This window comes from Malaclemys terrapin, chromosome 1 (assembly GCF_027887155.1).
Source record: "Malaclemys terrapin pileata isolate rMalTer1 chromosome 1, rMalTer1.hap1, whole genome shotgun sequence".
In the NCBI taxonomy this organism is placed as follows: domain Eukaryota; kingdom Metazoa; phylum Chordata; order Testudines; family Emydidae; genus Malaclemys; species Malaclemys terrapin.
Genome location: NC_071505.1, coordinates 246,496,700 through 246,516,466, shown reverse-complemented (window position 1 = coordinate 246,516,466; position 19,767 = coordinate 246,496,700). Strand labels below are relative to the sequence as shown.

General features: G+C 40.6%; 1 protein-coding gene across 14 annotated transcripts in view; it reads left to right on the top strand.

Moving 5' to 3' along the window:
• The window catches only part of MYCBP2 (MYC binding protein 2), a 399,116-nt gene extending 379,590 nt beyond the window's left edge, over positions 1-19,526 (top strand). For all 14 annotated transcript variants that reach the window (XM_054011672.1, XM_054011602.1, XM_054011628.1 and 11 more), the window contains 8 exons: positions 1,540-1,672; positions 3,675-3,778; positions 4,413-4,601; positions 5,323-5,430; positions 15,157-15,366; positions 17,072-17,179; positions 17,377-17,542; positions 18,722-19,526. In XM_054011672.1, the coding sequence (XP_053867647.1) occupies positions 1,540-1,672; positions 3,675-3,778; positions 4,413-4,601; positions 5,323-5,430; positions 15,157-15,366; positions 17,072-17,179; positions 17,377-17,542; positions 18,722-18,837 (1,134 nt within the window). In that variant the 3' untranslated portion in view covers positions 18,838-19,526. The remainder of the gene's footprint in view (positions 1-1,539; positions 1,673-3,674; positions 3,779-4,412; positions 4,602-5,322; positions 5,431-15,156; positions 15,367-17,071; positions 17,180-17,376; positions 17,543-18,721) is intronic.
• The last annotated feature ends 241 nt before the right edge of the window (positions 19,527-19,767 follow it).

The following is a 19,767-nucleotide window of genomic DNA, read 5'->3' as shown; positions in this document are numbered from 1 at the left end:
CTCCTTCCATGGCGATTGTAATCACCACCTCTCTGGCCTCCTTGGTGCCATATTGCTTCTCTTCCAATTTGTCCAAAATGCCTGCCAGTCAGACCATATTACATCTACATTCATGTTTAAATTTCTAATTCTCATCTTCAAACCCTGCAGAACTACACTCTGGCCTCTATATTGTGGATCTAAGATCTTTCGTGTTCCACCTCTTCCCCCTTCTCTCTACTTATGATGGCAGCCTCAACACCTCATTTTTCATTCACCCACTCTTGTCTTTTGTGCCTCCTACCATGAAAGGAACAGCCTCCCAGTCGTCATCACCCTTTCCTCCTGAATATCCCTCTCTAAGACATATTCCAGCATTTTCAGACCTAGAATTTGGTACCTAAACTCTTGTTTTGGCACCAGTAAAAGTGTCCTAATCTTTAGAGTCCCACTGAAGTCAAATGGAAGTAGAGTTTCTCACTTTAATTTATTTACATAACTATGGATTTAAGAACCTAACTTTGGACCACCTGGATTTGGAAATTTTGCTTTTTCTTCCATGAGCCCCCACAACTGGAAAACAAAATATTTTTAAATCATTGCCTACGGTTTACTTTTGTTCTAGACTGGAGACTCTTAAGGCAGGGATTATTTTGAAATATTTACTTTACATCACTGTCATAGTCAGTTTTAACAAATAATAATTTGTCATGGCCAATTTTTAGTAGGTCACAGATGATCATGGTGAACAGGGCAAACATCATGGGAATACTTATATTTAACAAAAAGGCAAAAGTTAAAAAAAAAATCTGTACTCAAAAATAACATTTTTCTGCTTCTGTTGCAAACAAGAACAGTATGTATTCTGTGATAGTGAGAGATCTTGTATATACACACAGGAAGGTTCTCTCACTTTCGTTACGATAGTATATGTAAAATCAATTCAAGCAGAGCCTTCCTAACCAGGAAAGGCAGAAAACTGCATTAAGTCCTTTTGGGGTCTCGCTATCTAATTGTAATGTACCTGGGAAGTGTTTAGTTACTACAGTGATGGGCATTATAAGAAACCTTAAGACAGAACAGTTTTCAACCTATTTGTTGCCATACCAGAGCCTACCTTTTATAAACCTACGCTGATTTTTTAGATGTAAACAATTTTACTTTGCACAAGAGGTTGTAGGGTAATTTAAGGCCTCCTGAAGTGGAAAGCTTTCACTGGGAGTCTTCACATCATTCTGGTTCTTAGCATAGCTGCATTGCTTTTCAGTGTTCTTGTTTTCTTTGTTGACTCTTTGGCCAATCCAGGTTTTAATTTGTAGCTTTTACCCCTCAGTGTGTTACAAATCATCATATCATCCCACTCCTTGCATGCACACAAATTACAGAATGTATAAAAGTCATATTTTTAAAACTTGCAATACAGACTCCATAACACCCATGAGAATTGCAACAAAAAATGTAAACTTACAGGTGATACCAAAATTAAAGTTTTTTATTATTGCTTACTGACTCAGCTTTTTGTAAGAGTACTATTTAATACCCATATGGTTAAACTGATAGGTATTTAAAGAAGAGGAAGAAGCTATCAAAGTTGATCTTCATGAAGGCTGTGGTAGGACCAAACTTTTCTGGCTCATGGCACTAGCAGACTCTAAAACTATGAAGGCTATGGTGGAGTTTAGAGAACAAACAGGTAAAAATCAGATATTTCTTGTTCCTTACTCATCCTGATTACTTTTTCTTAAGCTTCTCCAAAAGATCAGTTTCTGGAAATGTTACTCTCTGAATCTTTACATTAATGCTTTATTAGTTCTATTATTTAAAACAAAGCACTGAATCCTGGCAAATTATATATTGCCTTGGTGGTAGCATGATGGTGGTGCTTTGCAACACCAAGTGGATGCTTGAGTTTAAAAATATTGTAAGCTCTCTGGGGCAGGTACTATGTTTTTGTTCTGTTTATGTACAGAGCCTGACACAATGGGATCAAGATTAGGACTCCTAGGTGCTACAGTAAAGTAAACAACAATAATAATAATAATTGGATATTTAGCTCTTTGAAATGCTAGAATTTTTTAAATGGGGGATTCTTGAGTTGATATTACCACTCTTTATCCACTCATGCAACTCCCACTTTCATCAAAGGGAGTACTACAAATTGAGAGCAGTACCCCATAAATAATTGTCACCTGTACGTACATTTGAATGATTTATAAAATGCTTTTACTTTCTTTTGAGGAAGGTGGGCACACCATATAGAAAAGAACCTAATCTATCATTAACAAAATTGAGTTGGGTAATTAGAAAAATATATTTAAATAATAGTTTCAGTACCCTTGAACAATGTTAATGCTAATTTCTCCAAAAACAAACTTTTTCCACTGCCCTAAAATATAAACACTTCTAAATTACCCATAGACATAGTATCGTGATGACTACTACTAGAAAGAAAAGACCACAACAATGCTGAGCTGTGGACAGTGTTCAGCTTGGCATTTGGATAGTCATTACATTCCAAGTATTGTGTTACATTTACAGAGCATTTGGGTGGTAAAAATATAGCTATCCCATAGCCCTTAATTACAATCCTTTTCACAGTGATCAGAATGTTCAGATGCGTTGGCCTCTGTGCAGCATCTATATAATAAGAAAAGCCAGCTGTGTACCTGCCTGCTTGCAAATACTCCTTTTATGGTCACAAATTAATAGGAAAGATGCTTTATTATCTTACCCTTGAGTGATGCGCTGAACAGCTGAATTTTAACTTTGATAGCATGGGATTATAGGGGGGGGTCCCAAGAATCAGAAGTACTTTATCTTTCATTAGATTTAGTAAAACAAAGAAAAATATATATTTCATGTTGTTCCATTTCCCCTGTCCCTCCTCAAGGGATGCTGTTCCTTTCATTGTGTTTAGTGGTCTTTAAAGATGAAACTGATATTGCTTGTAAAATGTAGTTCCCCATACGCTAGCTGAAGCTTTGGGAATTCAAACATTTATAAATTAAGCAGGACTTGGAAGATTTCCTGCTTTCTTTCTCATGTAACTGACATGACAAATACTTGACAAACTCCCCTTTTGAAGGGGAAATATCTTGATATGTCATTTCATAAGAATACAAAACACCTAGTAATGTAAGAGAGAAAATAAATGAGTTGAAATTCCAAATAAGGGTGAATCAAGCTAGGATTAATAATTTTTGTAATCAAGGCAGTTCTAGCTAGGTATGAGATCAAGTAAATAAAGTGTTCAGCGTAAGGTAATTTAAAAAAAAAAAAAAACAAAGCCTTTCTCTCTCCACTTTGGCTGTAATTTGTCTTAAATTGTAAGGTCTTCAAGACAAGAAACCATCTTTTTTACATGTACATAAGGTGGCTGGCACACTTTTTTTAAGTGTTATCACATTATAATAATAATGTATTTCTGCCAAAAATTTGCAGTATTTCTCATATCCTTGTGTTGTGTTTAGTGGTCTTTAGAGATGTGTGATTCTATGGTTACTTGTGAAAATCCCATGAGCACAGAGTTCTTCTAGCCCATGCATGAGGCAGTTTAGTCTAGATTCATTGAATTTCCTTAGTAATTACATTTTTCCTGCTCATTTCTTGGGATAGTTAAGGCTACTATTAGTATGTTGGTTGATAATCACTTCATTTTGGTAAATTCTGATTTTTTGTTTGTTTTGTGGGCTTAGGCAAACCAACCACCAGCAGCTCTGAAGCATGTCGTTTCTGTGGTTGTAGGAGTGGAACAGAGTTATCAGCAGTAGGCAGTGTCTGTTCTGATGCAGATTGCCAGGTATGTATACAAACCTCACTTTATCTCGTGAAGATGAAATATTAGTATATAGTTGAGTCTACAACCAGCAGTAAAAGATAAAAGCTAAAGGCCCTGTCATCCAAATAATTTTGAATTGTGAATAATACTTACTTACTCTTCCTGCCAATTTGTATGGCCTTCTGTTCCCATTTTTCTTATTTTTTAAATGTTTCTTCTCACCTTTGTTACTGTGAACTGGAAAGTGACTGATTACACAGGGTAAGCCATGAATCTAACCATATAAAAACTGCTAACAAATGCACAAAATATGTACACAGGAAGAATAGAGAAAAATAGTTTAAGGTTCTGTAAAGTGTGTGATCAAAAGTAATTTTTCTTTAAATAAAGTTTCATTAGGGTTCTGCTATTCAGGTGTCACATAGCAAAAGCAAATTTAAACATCTGTTTTGCTTCAAAGTCCTAGAGCTCGATGTATTCCTAACTATACTGATGTCTGTATTATACTTAGACAATTATTGTCACTGCTCCCTGACCTGAGTTTTCATTGCAGGTAGAAAGACTACTTCAAGAAGCAACAGAATAAATATATTGCAGTGTACAAAATGATTCTTTGATTAGAAAAAATTTTAATTTAAGAATTCCTTTTTAATAGGAGTATGCTAAGATAGCTTGTAGCAAGACTCATCCTTGTGGTCACCCATGTGGAGGTGTTAAGAATGAAGAGCACTGTTTGCCGTGCCTGCATGGTTGTGATAAGAACGCCACAGCTCTTAAACAAGATGCTGATGACATGTGCATGATTTGTTTTACTGAAGCACTTTCAGCAGCACCAGCTATCCAGGTTTGCCTTTGTTATTTAATAAATGAATTCTATACAACATTGTTAAATTTTTAAGAGTTTACAATTTCCTTTGAAAGGATGCATTTTTAAAAGCTTCAAAGAGTACGTAATGTCAGTGTGCAGAGGATCACATTGTGTGCCTAACACTACTGCTCTCTCAATTGGTTGAGAATGCAAATAGGATCATTTTGGTGTGTACATTTCCTCTATTTTGAACATTGTGTTTGTAACTGAAAATCCACCTCACTTAGAAGTATTTTTTAAAGTGTTTTAAATCACCACCCTTTTCTTCCTTATGTACCACTCTTTGTATGCAAGGGACAGATCATATTAAAATTGTGCCCATTTCTTATACAAGAAAATTGTTACATATTCCAAAAAAGGGCATATGCATAGACCTTGTAGAGGGTGTACGTTGTATGTCTGAAGATTTTACTGTAGTTAGTATGCTAACTTGGTCACTTTTGATGATTTCATATGTCCAGTGGTTAGTGTTATGCAAAAGTTTCAGTTTTGTAACTGATTTTAAAGGCCATTAATATTCTTTCTTTTCATGGTTGGAAAGGCTTTTCTGATAAGATTTTAAGTGAATTTGCAATTTGACACCTAGTGTTAGTTAAAATCAAAAACTCAAATATAATGGTGTCTCATTACAGTAGCTATTGCAACTTGTGAATTTACAGTACAGTAGTTACTCATACATCTTCCTTTTTTCTTAAAGTTGGACTGCAGTCATGTATTCCACTTGCAGTGCTGTCGTCGAGTACTAGAAAATAGATGGCTTGGGCCCAGGATAACTTTTGGGTTTATGTCTTGTCCTATTTGCAAGGTAAGGATGATGTAGATACTCTGTGCTACATATAGTAAACACAAGTGCTTACTTTAATGTTACTTATGATGGACATTAGATATTGTTCATTTTCATTCCCAGAGCTTGTCTATGCAGAGACTTAGTATGCAGCAAGCCAGGCTGTAAATCTACAGTGCACTAGCTTGTCACACGCTAAGTGACTGTGTAGATCCTACGGCTGTACACTAGAAGTTCTGTACTGTGCTTTGACATACTTCCATTTCAAACAGCTGTATGTCAAAACACATTATGGAATTTTTAGTTCGCAGCAGCAGGGCCCACATGGCCGGTTTTAGTGCACAGCAGGCTAGGGAGTTGTATGCTCACATCCTAGCTAGCCATGAACTAAGCGCCTGTGTAGACAAGCCCTCAATTCTTCTTCGAGTGCTTGTCCCGCTATATATTGCCTTTCAGGTTGCACATGCACCCAGGAGCAGAGATTTTTCCCGAGCAGTGTCCCTCAAGTATGCACCCTACATCTCCTTATGCTCGGCATCAAAGGAATAAATAGGGCATATTGGATCACCACCAGTTTAGTTCACTCTTGCTGTTCATGGTCTAGAACAGTGCTTCAGTATTTGTTCTAACTTCTTCAGCTTCTCTTTGTAAAAAGTTGAAATATAGTATAGTTTTTAGGGGGTTGATTCCTTAATTCTTGGAACCCTCCATCTGGGATGGGCAGAGATTTCTCAACACTCCCCTCTTTCCCCCTCCCAGTCCCAGTTCTCCAACAGTTTGGGGAGTGTGCCAAGGATCCCTAGCCTTTAAAAGTTGCATCAAGTGCCACAAACCCTTCTAGGGCACAGAGTACCACAACCTCTGTCTGTACTGCCTGGGGGAAACGTGCATCCTTCCAGGTGCAGTATCTGCAGGTTGTTCCCAAATAGGATCAAGCAGTTGAGGAAGTTCCAACCCCAAAATTCCCTCATGGAGGAGTCCATAAAGGTGGGAACAACCTGAGACTGGCAAGACCCTGCTGTACATTAGCCTGAAGAAAATAAAACTAGCTAGTCCCTCCTCTACTGTCCCAGCCAGTTCCAAGACCTCTGGCAACCCTTCAGCTATAAGAGACTCAGTAGAGCAGAGCCAGAGCAGACAGGGGAAGGGAGTCATCTCATAAGGACAAGTGGGAAGGATCCCTGTCGAAGCCCTTTAAAAAGAGGCAGAAGTTCCCCCATCCTATACCAACCATCAGAGGCTTCGTGCTCTGTAATGGGACCATCCAGTATCAGGAAGGACTGGACTGGGACTTCTTCAAAGGGCAAGACTGCACCACCATTTGGTACCAAGACTGGTCCCTCGGCACCAAAATCTACCACATTTGTATTGCCAGATCTGGCACCCTCTGCTTTAATAGCTTGAGTTACAGAAATGACACTGTCTGCTCTGTCTTGATTCTTGGCACCAAATGCTCTTATGGTGCTCCCAGAACTGGAGTCACCATTACTTTCCAGATCCAGTACCAGGACTTCATCAGGTTGTACCGATTTCCTACTGGTATTCCGCCATCCCAGTCTTCAAGTAGGGGTTGAGCCAGACTGTTGGCAGTACCAGCAACGAGTAGAGGCAGGTCACCATCATCTCCTGTATTGAGGGCACTCCATATGGATCCAGGACCCAAATCCTCAGAGTTGGAAGAGGATTGTGGGAGACTCCCAACCCTGGGCTATGCCCCAAGGGGTTCCTTGCGAGATTGAGCCCAAATAGAATGTCAGGAGTCTCCAGGGTATCACACTACTCCCATTTGAGAGAATATCCTCCCTGTACTTACCCAGCACCATAGAGCTCTACACTGAAGGGGTATGAGTGGCAGTATTGAGGCCCAGATGGTCCAGAAGACTACCACCCAACATACCAATGTTGTCAGATAGGAGACTCAAGGAGATCTAGGGTTCTTGGAGAAGACAAAGATCATATTCTGTCTCCTCAAGATGTGCAACAACAGCAGCATGGGGAACAGGAGGGTACCACGTCCGTGACCTTGTCCTCTTCTCCAGATGAGGCAGTGGTTCCAGTTTCCCCATCACACTCTGATAATCCTGAGGCCTTCCAGGATTTACTTAAGAGGGTGAAAGAGTCACTACAGATCCCCCGGAAGAGGTCCAGGAAGCCCCGCACAGAGTGCTAGACATCCCACACAGTTCAGAACTGAGTAGAGTTGGGCTTCTAATTAACAAAGCCATCCTCAAACCCACCAAGACACTTTGGCAGATGCCTGCCACAAATTCCACCAGCATTGGAACAGGCTAAAAAAGAGGTTTTTCATACCTGCAAAAGGGACAGATTACACTGGTCTACAATTTTTGAGAAGTCGTCTGCTTCAGAGATAAAATGTGCTATTTATTATGTATTTTGATGTGCTGAATTCAAATATGACAATTAAAACAACTGATTGGCTACTGTTTCTAAGATATTTAAGTTTTTACATTTTATGTCTATGTATATTGTGTAGATAGTAGAGTTTTAATCATAAATTGTAAACCTAGGTCTTTTCATGTGTTTATGGTTGCTTTACATGATAATATTTCACCTGTCCTGTTTATGTAACACTTTAAAAATCAGCAAAAGGGTTATTATGAAACAAAAGGCAAAAAACTATTATGTACATAGTTTAGTCCTATTCAGTGTCTACTCGGCGCTTCTTGGCTTGTCTCTTGTATTCATTAAATGGAGCTGTCCAGCAATAGTCTGCAAGCATTGATGGGCTCCATTTGCCCTGATAGCGTTTCTCCATTGTTGCAATGTCCTGGTGAAATCGCTCGCCGTGCTCGTCGCTCACTGCTCCGCAGTTCGGTGGAAAAAAATCTAGATGAGTGTGCAAAAAATGTATCTTTAGTGACATGTTGCAACCAAGGCTTTTGTATGCCTTGAGGAGGTTTTCCACCAACAACCTGTAGTTGTCTGCCTTGTTGTTTCCAAGAAAATTTATTGCCACTAACTGGAAGGCTTTCCATGCCGTCTTTTCCTTGCCACGCAGTGCATGGTCAAATGCATCATCTCAAAGAAGTTCACGAATCTGAGGATCAACAAAGACACCTTCCTTTATCTTAACCTTGGAAATTTTCCACGGAGGTACTTGAAAGCTGCTTGTGTTTTTGTCAATGGCCTTGACAAAGTTCTTCATCAGACCCAGCTTGATGTGTAAGGGTGGTAACAAAAGCTTCCTTGATTCAACAAGTGGTGGATGCTGAACACTTTTCCTCCCAGGCTCCAATGACTGTCAGAGTGGCCAATCTTTCTTGATGTAGTGGGAATCTCTTGCACGACTATCCCATTCACAGAGAAAACAGCAGTACTTTGTGTATCTAGTCTGCAGACCAAGCAAGAGAGCAACAACCTTCAAATCGCCACAAAGCTGCCACTGATGTTGGTCATAGTTTATGCACCTCAAAAGTTGTTTCATGTTGTCATAGGTTTCCTTCATATGGACTGCATGACCTGGAATTGATGGCAAAACATTGCCATTATGCAGTAAAACAGCTTTAAGACTCGTCTTCGATGAATCAATGAAGTCTCCACTCATCTGGATTGTGAACGCTGTTGAGGGCTGCCATCACACCATCGATGTTGTTGCAGGCTACAAGATCACCTTCCATGAAGAAGAATGGGACAAGATCCTTTTGACGGTCACGGAACATGGAAACCCTAACATCACCTGCCAGGAGATTCCACTGATGTAGTCTGGAGCCCAACAGCTCTTCCTTACTCTTGGGTAGTTCCAAATCCCTGACAAGGTCATTCAGTTCACCTTGTGTTATGAGGTGTGGTTCAGAGGAGGAGGATGGGAGAAAATGTGGGTCCTGTGACATTGATGGTTCAGGACCAGAAGTTTCATCCTCTTCCTCGTCTGACTCAAGTGAGAAAGATTCTGGTGCATCAGGAACCGGCAGTCCTTCTCCGTGGGGTACTGGGCGTATAGCTGATGGAATGTTTGGATAATGCACAGTCCACTTTTTCTTCTTTGACACACCTTTCCCAACTGGAGGCACCGTGCAGAAGTAACAATTGCTGGTATGATCTGTTGGCTCTCTCCAAATCATTGGCACTGCAACAGGCATAGATTTCCTTTTCCTGTTCAACCACTGGCAAGATTTATTGCACAAGTGTTGCAGCATATGTGTGGGGCCCACCTCTTGTCCTGATCTCCAGTTTTGCAGCCAAAATAAAGATGATAGGCTTTCTTAACCATAGTGGTTATACTGCGCTTTTGTGATGCAAAAGTCACTTCACCACAAACATAGCAGAAGTTATCTGCACTGTTCACACAAGTATGAGGCATCTCGGCTCACTTTGGCTAAACAGAAATGTGTCCCTTTGCAAAATCAAACACTGACAAATAAGAGAGCACGACACTGTATGATTTCTAGAGCTGATATAGGGCAATTTGTTCAGCAGAGTGATGTAAGCTTCGTTATGATTGCATCATCCATGACTTCTAGGAATAACATGATGCAATTCATATCATGTATGACGCAATACCAGCTTCAGATTGCATCATTCATTGTTTTGCCTAAAAAGCAAGTACTGTCCAAACCCAGTCATAGATTTATTCATAGATCCAGTCAAAGATATATCTTAGTCATTTCTGGTTTAAATTGAGATCCCTTCCCTTTATAACTCACTTATCCTCCGCCATTCCCAAGTCAAGGGTTGTATATACTGACCCAAGAGCATATCTTGAAAACTAGAGCCAATCAACAATTTTAAGCATCAATTTCGTTCTCAGTGACCCAGAATTAGTAAAGTTTGACTACATTTATTTCAGAAGGATTTTGGCTGTAGAGCAGTGTATCTATTCTCTCACCCACTTGTTGGTAGTATCAGTGAACATTGAGTATAATAGACACAGTTTTGAGTCTGACTGCCAGGCGTTGATAGCCAAACATATGATTTCTCCATGTGTAACAAATTAGCAGACTTCACCAATAAGATACCTCATGACAACGGAGCCCAGTTCCAGGCCCTGATTGACAGGGGAAAGCTGGTGACTAGACTGGACTCCAGACAGCCTTAGACGTGTTTCATACTGTGGCAAGGTCTGTGGTGACAGCAGTGATAATGAGGCATTCATCGTGACTCTCCTCCTCAGGGATTCCCAAGGAGGTATAAACTGTGGAAGACCTGCCATTCAACTGCAACAAACGATTTAGCACAAAAACAGTTGTCTCTCCACTCATTGAAAGACTCCCAAACCATACATCAATCACTGGATATTTACACTTACAAATTAAAAGAAAATCCATTAAGCCCATTTAGACAGAGACCAGCCCCACCTGCTTTCGATCACCACCAACAAGGATCACAATGCAAGTACCAAAGGGACTCCTAGAAAGGGTGCCCAGGGACAACCATCCACCTCCCAACCATTGCCATCTTTAAAACCAATGTTTTGATGGGACCTTTGAGAGCTGCACACTCACTAACTGGATCTAGACCAGATCTCCAAAGATCCCTTTGGAGACCGACTTTCCCACTGCCTGTTTACCTGGGCAGAAATTATGACCAATAGATGGGTACTAGAGGTCATCTCTTCAGGGTACATCATCCAGTTTTCTTCCCCAATTGCCCCTCCAGTCCTCATTCAGGGACCCCTATCATGAGAGCATTCTTCTGCAGGATGAGGAAGTACCTCGAGTTAAACCCCTTTTCCCCTTGCTGTTAGAGGTACTAATTCTATCACCTGTAGTTTGAGGAGTGACTCTCATATGGAGACCCATTCTGGATTTTAGGAAACAAGTTCATCCACTGCCTAAAGTTCAGAATGTTGATCCAATTATTCCTTTTCTAAATCCAGGAAATGGGTTCCTGGCCCTGAATCTCAAAGACGACTATTTCATATGGATATGTATTTGGCATAAAGGAGATTCCTGAGGTTAATGTCCAGTCAGCACATACTCACCTTCACTGTCAAGGGGGATGGTATACCCATACTTAGACAAATTGCTCTTAAAGGGACAGTCACAAAAAGCAACTGTCATCCATCTAGACCTGTGTGAGAGGCTAGATCTCAATGTGAACTTGGAGAAGTTCATCCTGGAAACCACTCAGTCAACAGAGTTTCAGGGCAAGGCTGGGCACCGTGATGTTCAGGGCATACTTACCAGACAATCGCTTCCTCTCTCCATCATCAGACTAGTACAGCACATCCAGATGAGCCCCAGGACCTCCTTATGTTCCTGCCTTATGGCACTATTGGGCTATATGGCTGCAAGTACCTGTGTGAACCTGGTTGAAAGGCTTCATCTCAGACGTCAGCATGCCTGTTTACAGACTGTGTGCCCCAGTAAAGCAGTCTAGACTTTTTAGTTGTGGTTCGTTGAAGGGTTTTAACTTCCTTTCTTTGGTGGTAGGATAGAAAGGTATGTATGGGGGGCACCACTCAATTCCTCACTTCCAACAATTACTATAACCACAGACACATCCATTTTAGGTTGGGGGGCACACATGGCATGATAGGTTGCTCAAAGGACACAGTTTCCTCAGGAGTCTGTGCTCTCATCAAAGTGTTTGAACTGAGAGCAGGCAGGCTGTCCTTTGAGCAATTCCAGTCGATCCAGGTGTTATCAAACAACATGATGGCGGTCTGTTCCATCAGCAAGCAGGAAGGAGCACACTCCTCATAGCTTTGCGTGGAGGCCGTCACCCTCCGGAACTGGTGCATTTCCATGCAAATTACCCTGACTGCAGTCCATTTGCCAAGAATCCAAAACACCCTGGTGTGGACTCTCTAAGCATACATTTCTCCACACAACATGAGTAGGAACGGCACCAATTCCTGAGGAGGATGACCTCCACACTATGCTGTCCTGAGTTTTACCTTCCTCTCCCCTCCCCCCCCAGTTCCCTTATTACCATGGGTATTAAGGAAAATCAGACAGGACATGGCATAAAACATTCTTATAGCACCAGGTTGAGCCTGCCAGGTCTGGTACCCCATTCTATTGCAATTGTCTGTATCTATCACTCTGATGTGACACCTCTTAATGCTGGCTAAGGGAAGGACTTAACACTCCAGCCCAGCCATACTTCACGATAGGGCTTACTGTTTAGATGGATGTCAGAATTAGAATAGGTCTGCTCAGCTGATGTCCAGGCCATCCTGACAGCTGTAGAAAGGATTCTACTGGGAAATGGTATGAGGCTAAGTGGAACAGGTTTTTGTTTTGATGCAAAGAACAAGGAATTTCCCCTTTATAGGCAAAGATTCCAGATGTGCTGGACATAGCTCTTATCCTTAAAATCCACACAAGTGTCTCTTATTTCTCTCAGGATTCGCCTGCCAGTCACCAACATATTTCATCTGCCAGATACCTACTCTGTATTTTCTTACCAAGTCACATCCTGTTTCCTAAAGGGTCTGATTACAGTGTTCCCTCCAGTGGCAAAACCTGTATGAGCCTAAGACTTGAACCTGGCTTTATCAATGCTGATAAACTCACTGTCTGAGCCTGTGGTATGCTGCTCTCTGCTACGTGTCTATGAAACTAGTGTTCTTGACTGCTGTCATGTTGGCCAAAAGAGTTAGAGAGCTAGGGACACTCATGGCTGATCATCCTTATACGGTTTTCCACAAGAAAAAGGGATGCATGAGACTACATCCAAAACTTGTCCTGAAGTTGGTGTCTGACTTTCTTATCAACCAAAGTATCCCCTTATCTGTGTTCTACCCTAATCCTCACTCTAGCATGGAAGAAATGTGGCACTCAATGGATGTATGTAGGGTTCTTGCTTTTTACCTACAGAGGACAAAATCATTTAAAAAGTCTCCAAGACTCTTTATATCATTTGCAGAACAAATGAAATGAGGCCATTCTCTCTCCCCTCCTCTCCCCCTCCCCCCCATCTCTCCCCCCGAGGCTGTCCAAATGGATCTCTGGGTGCATCCTACTCTGCTATGAACTGAACATCGTTCCTCTTGAAGGAAGTGTAAGATCACACATGACAAGAACTCTGACAGCGTTCGGTAGCTTTCCTTACAGATGTGCCGCATCTGACATCTGCAAAGCAGCAACTTGGAGCTCTGTACACACTTTGGCTAGACACTGAACGGGTGCAAGCAGCTGCCTCCGATGCCTCTTTGGGCAGGGCATTTCTGCAATCATTGTGTCGTAGGACTCCAGACACCCACCTCCTCAATAGAGATATTGCTTCTGAATCATCTGAAGTGCATTACACATAGGGACAATGACTCGAATTGTCACTTTCTAGTAACTTGAGTTCTTCGCGGTGCGTTGTCCCGGTGTGTAGTGCACTATTCACCCTCCTTACCCTCTGCCTGATTTCCCCCTACTGGGAATTGGCAGTAGAGAAGAAACTAAAATGGTGGTGGTCCAGCAGTCCCTTTAGCTACTCTGCAGAGTATGAGAACGAGGAGAGCAGGGGTACATGCGTAGACCAGACAAACATTGCTAGGGAAAAATCTCTGCTCTGCCTAGAGCACGTGCACAACTGGAGATCCCCTGCACTACACATCTCAAGGAACTCAAGTTACTACAAGATGAATAATCCATACTTTCCAACATAGCTGAAAGGAAAGAACCGTAAATTGTGGGTATGGGAGGGTCCTTTTTTTTTTTTTTTTTTTAATTTTCTTGCCCACTGTGCCTAGAAACATGGTTTCTCATAAAAAATGAAAATAATGCAGAAGTCCTTTTTTAATTATTTTTATATACTTAGATCTATCAATCTGTAATAATCCAAGAGTTGGATGCAATGTAGCCATAACAAAATAAGTGAAGACTTTTAAGGGTACATCTTCACTTACCGGAGGGTCCGGCGGCAGGCAATCGATGTTCTGGGATCGATCCCGGAAGTGCTCACCGTCGACGCCGGTACTCCAGCTCGGCGAGAGGAGTACACGGCATCGACGGGGGAGCCTCCGTGCCACGTCTGGACCTGCGGTAAGTTCGGACTAAGGTACTAGCTGAATTTGCGTACCTTAGTCCGAAGTGGGGACTTAGTGGGGACCAGGCCCTAGTCTCTACACTCCACGCTTCCCTCAGTTTAGCCTAAATTATCTCAAGCAGCAGGACTGGGTAGCTCCAACATTAGCAAGATGCCTTTTTAACCTGTCTTTCAATACCACAGAAGGTTGGTAATGAATTGCACGTTTGCATAAGACTCAGTCACCTCTATGAAGCTGCCAGAAAAGAGGGCATATTAGAATATAAGTACATTGAATTTATTGGCCTTTAGCAACTCCACTGCGCTGGACTTCTATATTTGCAGTCATGATAGGAGCTTGTGTAGGGGGTGATCTTCCAGTGGCATGGATCCAAAATAGGGATTCTTATGTCACATACCCTTCTTGTTGCTGATGAAGAAGGGAAAAGGGAGCATGGACAAAGAAATGGTGTGACTGGGGTTCTCCTATGCAACCCTGATCCTCTGCTGTGTTTTTTAGCCCCCTCATGGCTGCTACAGCCCAGTGTAAGCTAGACCAGCCCTCGAGCTTATGGATCTGAGTTTCAAAATTTTGAGGTAAAAGGGTATTCCTGTTTGCCATGAGTGCAGTAGCTGAAAAGAATAAGCATCTAGTGTAGCTACCGCTCCTTAAAATATATATTCTATATTCTTTTCTATGATTGTTCAGCATCCAGCACAATGGAGCCTTTTGGCACTACCATGATACAAATAAATACTAAGATTGTTATAATGAAAGTATTACAATATTCCAAGTTTCTTATCAGTTGTTCTTTATTTTAGAACAAAATTAATCATACGGTATTAAAGGACTTGCTTGATCCAATCAAAGAACTCTATGAAGACGTGAGGAGGAAAGCTCTAATGAGGTTGGAGTATGAAGGATTGCACAAGAGTGAGGCCATCACAACACCTGGCGTTAGATTTTATAATGACCCAGCTAGCTATGCCATGAACAGATATGCTTATTATGTTTGCTACAAATGCAAAAAGGTATGACTACTAGCACTTTCTCAGATTAAATTGAGGTAATGTTGCCAAAACATCTCTTATTTGTTTATACAGTATGAAAACTAGAAAAGCTGCACTGTAAAATCCAAAAGCACTAAAAAAAGAACATAGAAAAAGACACAGCCCTAGCCCTGTGAAACCTACAGTAGAGAGAGAGAATGGTTCAGAAATCAGATACCTTAGCTGAACAGAGGATGGTGCCATCTCAGAAGAATGTGGGCATCCTATTTTGTTAGAAAACTCCCCTTGTCATCCACCCTGTTCAATTCTGTTCCCACCTCCCACAATTAATCAATGCTCACTCCCCTATTGCAACTCTCAACCAATTGAGTTTTTGTCTCCCCTCCCAATAAAGGTATTTTCTTCTTCTGCCTCTCCCTCTGTCACACCTTCTGCTCTCATTACATATCATGTTTTCTTTCCAGCATGCTGTACACCCTCGTATTTCATTCTGTACTCTCTCCCACATATGCATCCCCTCTGTATTATTCTGTATTGACTCCACTCCACTATGTTAGTATTCACCCCCAATCTGTCATTTAGTTATCCTCAGGCTACTGACACCTGTGATTTTATTTAATTCCTGAACCCTCACTCACGTCTAACGTTTAACACCTGAGCACACCGTTTAGAAGTCTCCTCTCTCTGGTCTGCAGGGTTGGGGTTCCAAAAGGGTTTTCCTTCCTGGATAGTGGCCTGGAGACTCATTTCCAGACTTTTTTTTCAGGGAGGAGAAAATATCACTGACAGTCCACCCACATCCCCCTAGGCAGAAAGAGGGTGCATTTCAGGCAGTGCAGAGATAGCAGGAAGCAGCTGCTGTTTTACTTAAGCGAGCTATAATTTAGTATATCCAGTAGCTCTGATTAGCTGTCTTTCCCCTGGAGGTTGGGAAAGGGCAGCTAATAAGATGGGGGTTCCCACCCACCAATCAATAGCAGTGTCTGAAAACACTTAAGTATATAAGGAAATTCCACAGAGTAGGCAGCCCTGCTTAGTGTGTGTTTTATGGCTGCCTGGTGTGCCTTTGTGCCATAAAACCAAAAACTGAGAGCAGCAAAATGCCTTGGCCAGCAGGAGCCTGAGCATGAGAAGGAAGGTGCAGCTCATTTCGTACTCCTCACTTCTGCTGTCTTTGCCCATCCTGTTGCTCTCCACCCAATTGGAGAGCAGTTTTTCTGCTACCTTGCCCATTTAGGACTTGGTTCTAAGGGCCAAGGCAGAGGGAGTGGCACTTCAAGCCAGCTTCATAGCCCGTTGGGGCAGGATTTTCCCCTCCCCTGGATCTGAGTACCTTGCTGGCAGGTGGTAAAGTAGAAGGGAGGGAGAAGCTTCCCTTCAACTCTAGCATCACTCAGCAGCACCACCCTGCCTCCACCTTCTTGATATGCACTCATAGAATGGCCCAAAAATCATCCCGTGATCCAAACCCTGCAATCTTTTGCACATATTAAAGACATGTATGTGGGATATGTTGGATTGCTGGATAATTTTTGGCCATTTTGAGGGTCATAGCGGAAAAGGGATTATTTTTTTTAAAAGGTTTAACCTTATAGAACCTAATAAAGAGATTGTAGAAGAGCCTTTATCATCTTCTCCATGCATATGAATTTGGTAACAGGAATATAAACTGTTTGTCCCCAATCTCTTCAGTTTTAATCTTCAGTCATTTGTGTGTCACATTTAGGCATATTTTGGTGGTGAAGCTCGTTGTGATGCTGAGGCTGGACAAGGAGATGATTATGATCCAAGAGAGCTTATTTGTGGTGCATGCTCTGATGTTTCAAGGGCACAGGTAAGCAGACTAGTTTTGTTTTCTTTTAAAGAGTTTTAAATAGTTATCTGAGCTGTACAGCAATTAGGTTTATTTGTAGTAAAATATACATATTTGTTTAATTTTTGACAGATGTTTCAAATATGTAAATATGTTGCTTACATGTTACAGTTCGGTTTCTAATGTTAACAGCACTTTTTTGTTTTCTTTCTATGCAGATGTGTCCCAAACATGGTACAGATTTCTTGGAGTACAAATGTCGGTACTGCTGCTCAGTAGCTGTGTTTTTCTGCTTTGGGACAACACATTTCTGCAATGCTTGCCATGATGATTTCCAAAGAATGACAAGCATCACTAAAGAAGAACTTCCACATTGTCCTGCAGGTAATGTTTTTTACAGAACAGTTTTAACAATCTAAATTACCAGAAAATTATTTAATCAGCCAGTTATTCTATTACAATTGATCTTGCTAATTTTTAGAAATATAGCAAAATTAATCATGTGATGTCTTAAATTCAACAGTTTAGATAATCTTCATAGTATGGATTATTTTGTTCTGTGATTCATTTCTTTCGGGAAGTATTGGTTTCCAAAATGGGCAATGCTATTATCACAGTAAAATCAACACATCTTTAGATACTTTGAAACTTCCTTTCTTCAGCAAATTGCCTCCACGCACTACTGGAGTTGCATGCTACCACATGGACCAAGAGAGATAATAAATGAACTTCCTAACATGAAATGGTGTAGCCAGAGCTGAGTACTTATCCTGCAATTATAAAGGAAAGCACTTTGAACTGTGCTGATCCCCTAGTTCCTGGCATCATCGTGTGCCACTGCATCTGATGGTCTCACCAGAATTGTGAATTTTAATATTATGTTTCATGTGCTACCTATAGCTTTTCACATAGTATTAGATAACTTGAAGGGAAAGGGCAATACATACTTTTACTACATTGCTTAATGTTTCACTTATACACCAGGGAAGTAATTGTTGGCCTAACTCCTAAATTGTTCTTCAGTTGAAATTTCATTTAACAAGTATATGTTATTCAGATGTAAAGGTTCTTGTTTCACATTGGGCTGAAACTTTTTTCACTGTATTGAAGATCCATTTAAAGAAATTTTAATTTTCTTTCAATAAAATTTTGACTGTAAATTTTCCATAATGAATTTGATTTACTATGACTAGATAGCAGTCAAATAGTCTGGGGTTTTTCTTCAAATTTGTGTTTAATCCTTGACCTGAAGTTGTAAATCTTGTAGAAGCCAACAGTCCTGGCCCTTCTTGTTAGGCTTAGTCAAACTGCTCACAATTATTCACTTTTCATCCTGTAAAAGTTCTAATTTTTAAATGCCTGATAGAAGCTGGTCATGTGAAAGTGGCCCGTAACTACTTTTTCCTATACTAACTGCATTTTTCCCAAATCTTTTTTATCGGTGTCCTATAAATTCAGACAGATTTCTCTATTTAATACTGTGTTTTTCAATACTTGTACAGTTTTATTTACATAAGATTTGGAAGTTTTGAAAATGTCTTTTTCCCTTTACACTGATTGCAGGTCCGAAAGGCAAACAACTTGAAGGAACAGAGTGTCCACTTCATGTTGTCCATCCACCCACTGGTGAGGAATTTGCTCTGGGATGTGGGGTTTGCAGAAATGCACACACTTTTTAGACTAGTAATTTTTTTACCAGAGCAAAACAGTTGTCCTCATCCCACAAGTGTCCTAAACAGAATATAAAGTCCAGTCAGGATGAGGATGGGACCATTTCATAACCCAGGTAAAAGGAACAATTTACAGTGCAAGAAGGATGCCAAATACCATGTACCATGCTGTGAGAAATTGACATTTTTTGAATTAAGACATCAAAAATTGTGAGATGTTTGCATGTGGCCATTACAGTCATCGGCTATGAAGCATTGGACATTTACAAATAACTAATTGCTATTAAAGGATCTCTGTGTCTGTGGACTATGAATGATGCTGGTTTTCAGACGAAGAAAGAAAAAATGGATTATTGTATACTGACTTTTTGTAATCCTGTACAATTGTAACTGCATCATGGGTGGGGGTGGGAAAGAGGAGTATTCTCGTTTATTTCCTAGACTGTTAAAAAAAAAAATTGTGTTAGGAAGGCATAAATGTAACAAGTATCACGCTGTATATAAAGAATATCAATGTTTGTCCTGTATAAGAATTACTAAGTTACAACAGCAGTTTCAATTAAACTTCTGGGTTATGTTTGAGCCTGAAATTTTAATGAAGTGCAATACTGAGTGTGCCTCATATCTTGCAGCTGTAAACATAATGGAATGTACATGTCAATAAAACCACTGTACATTTTTATACAGTGAAAGTCTAATGAATGTGTAAGACTTTATTTTAGAATGGCTCAAAACCAAATCATTTCATTTCACAAATAAAATGTATTCGTTTTTAAAGAACCAAATTCAAAACCAGCTGGTAAACTGCTTTATGGTACTATTTGGTATGGTAAAGTTGCTTATGGTACTATTTATTAGATAGAAAAAGTTTGTTTGAACATCCTTTAAGAAAAGTTGGGTAATCTTACTAGACTTCACAGAGTATTACCGTATATACTG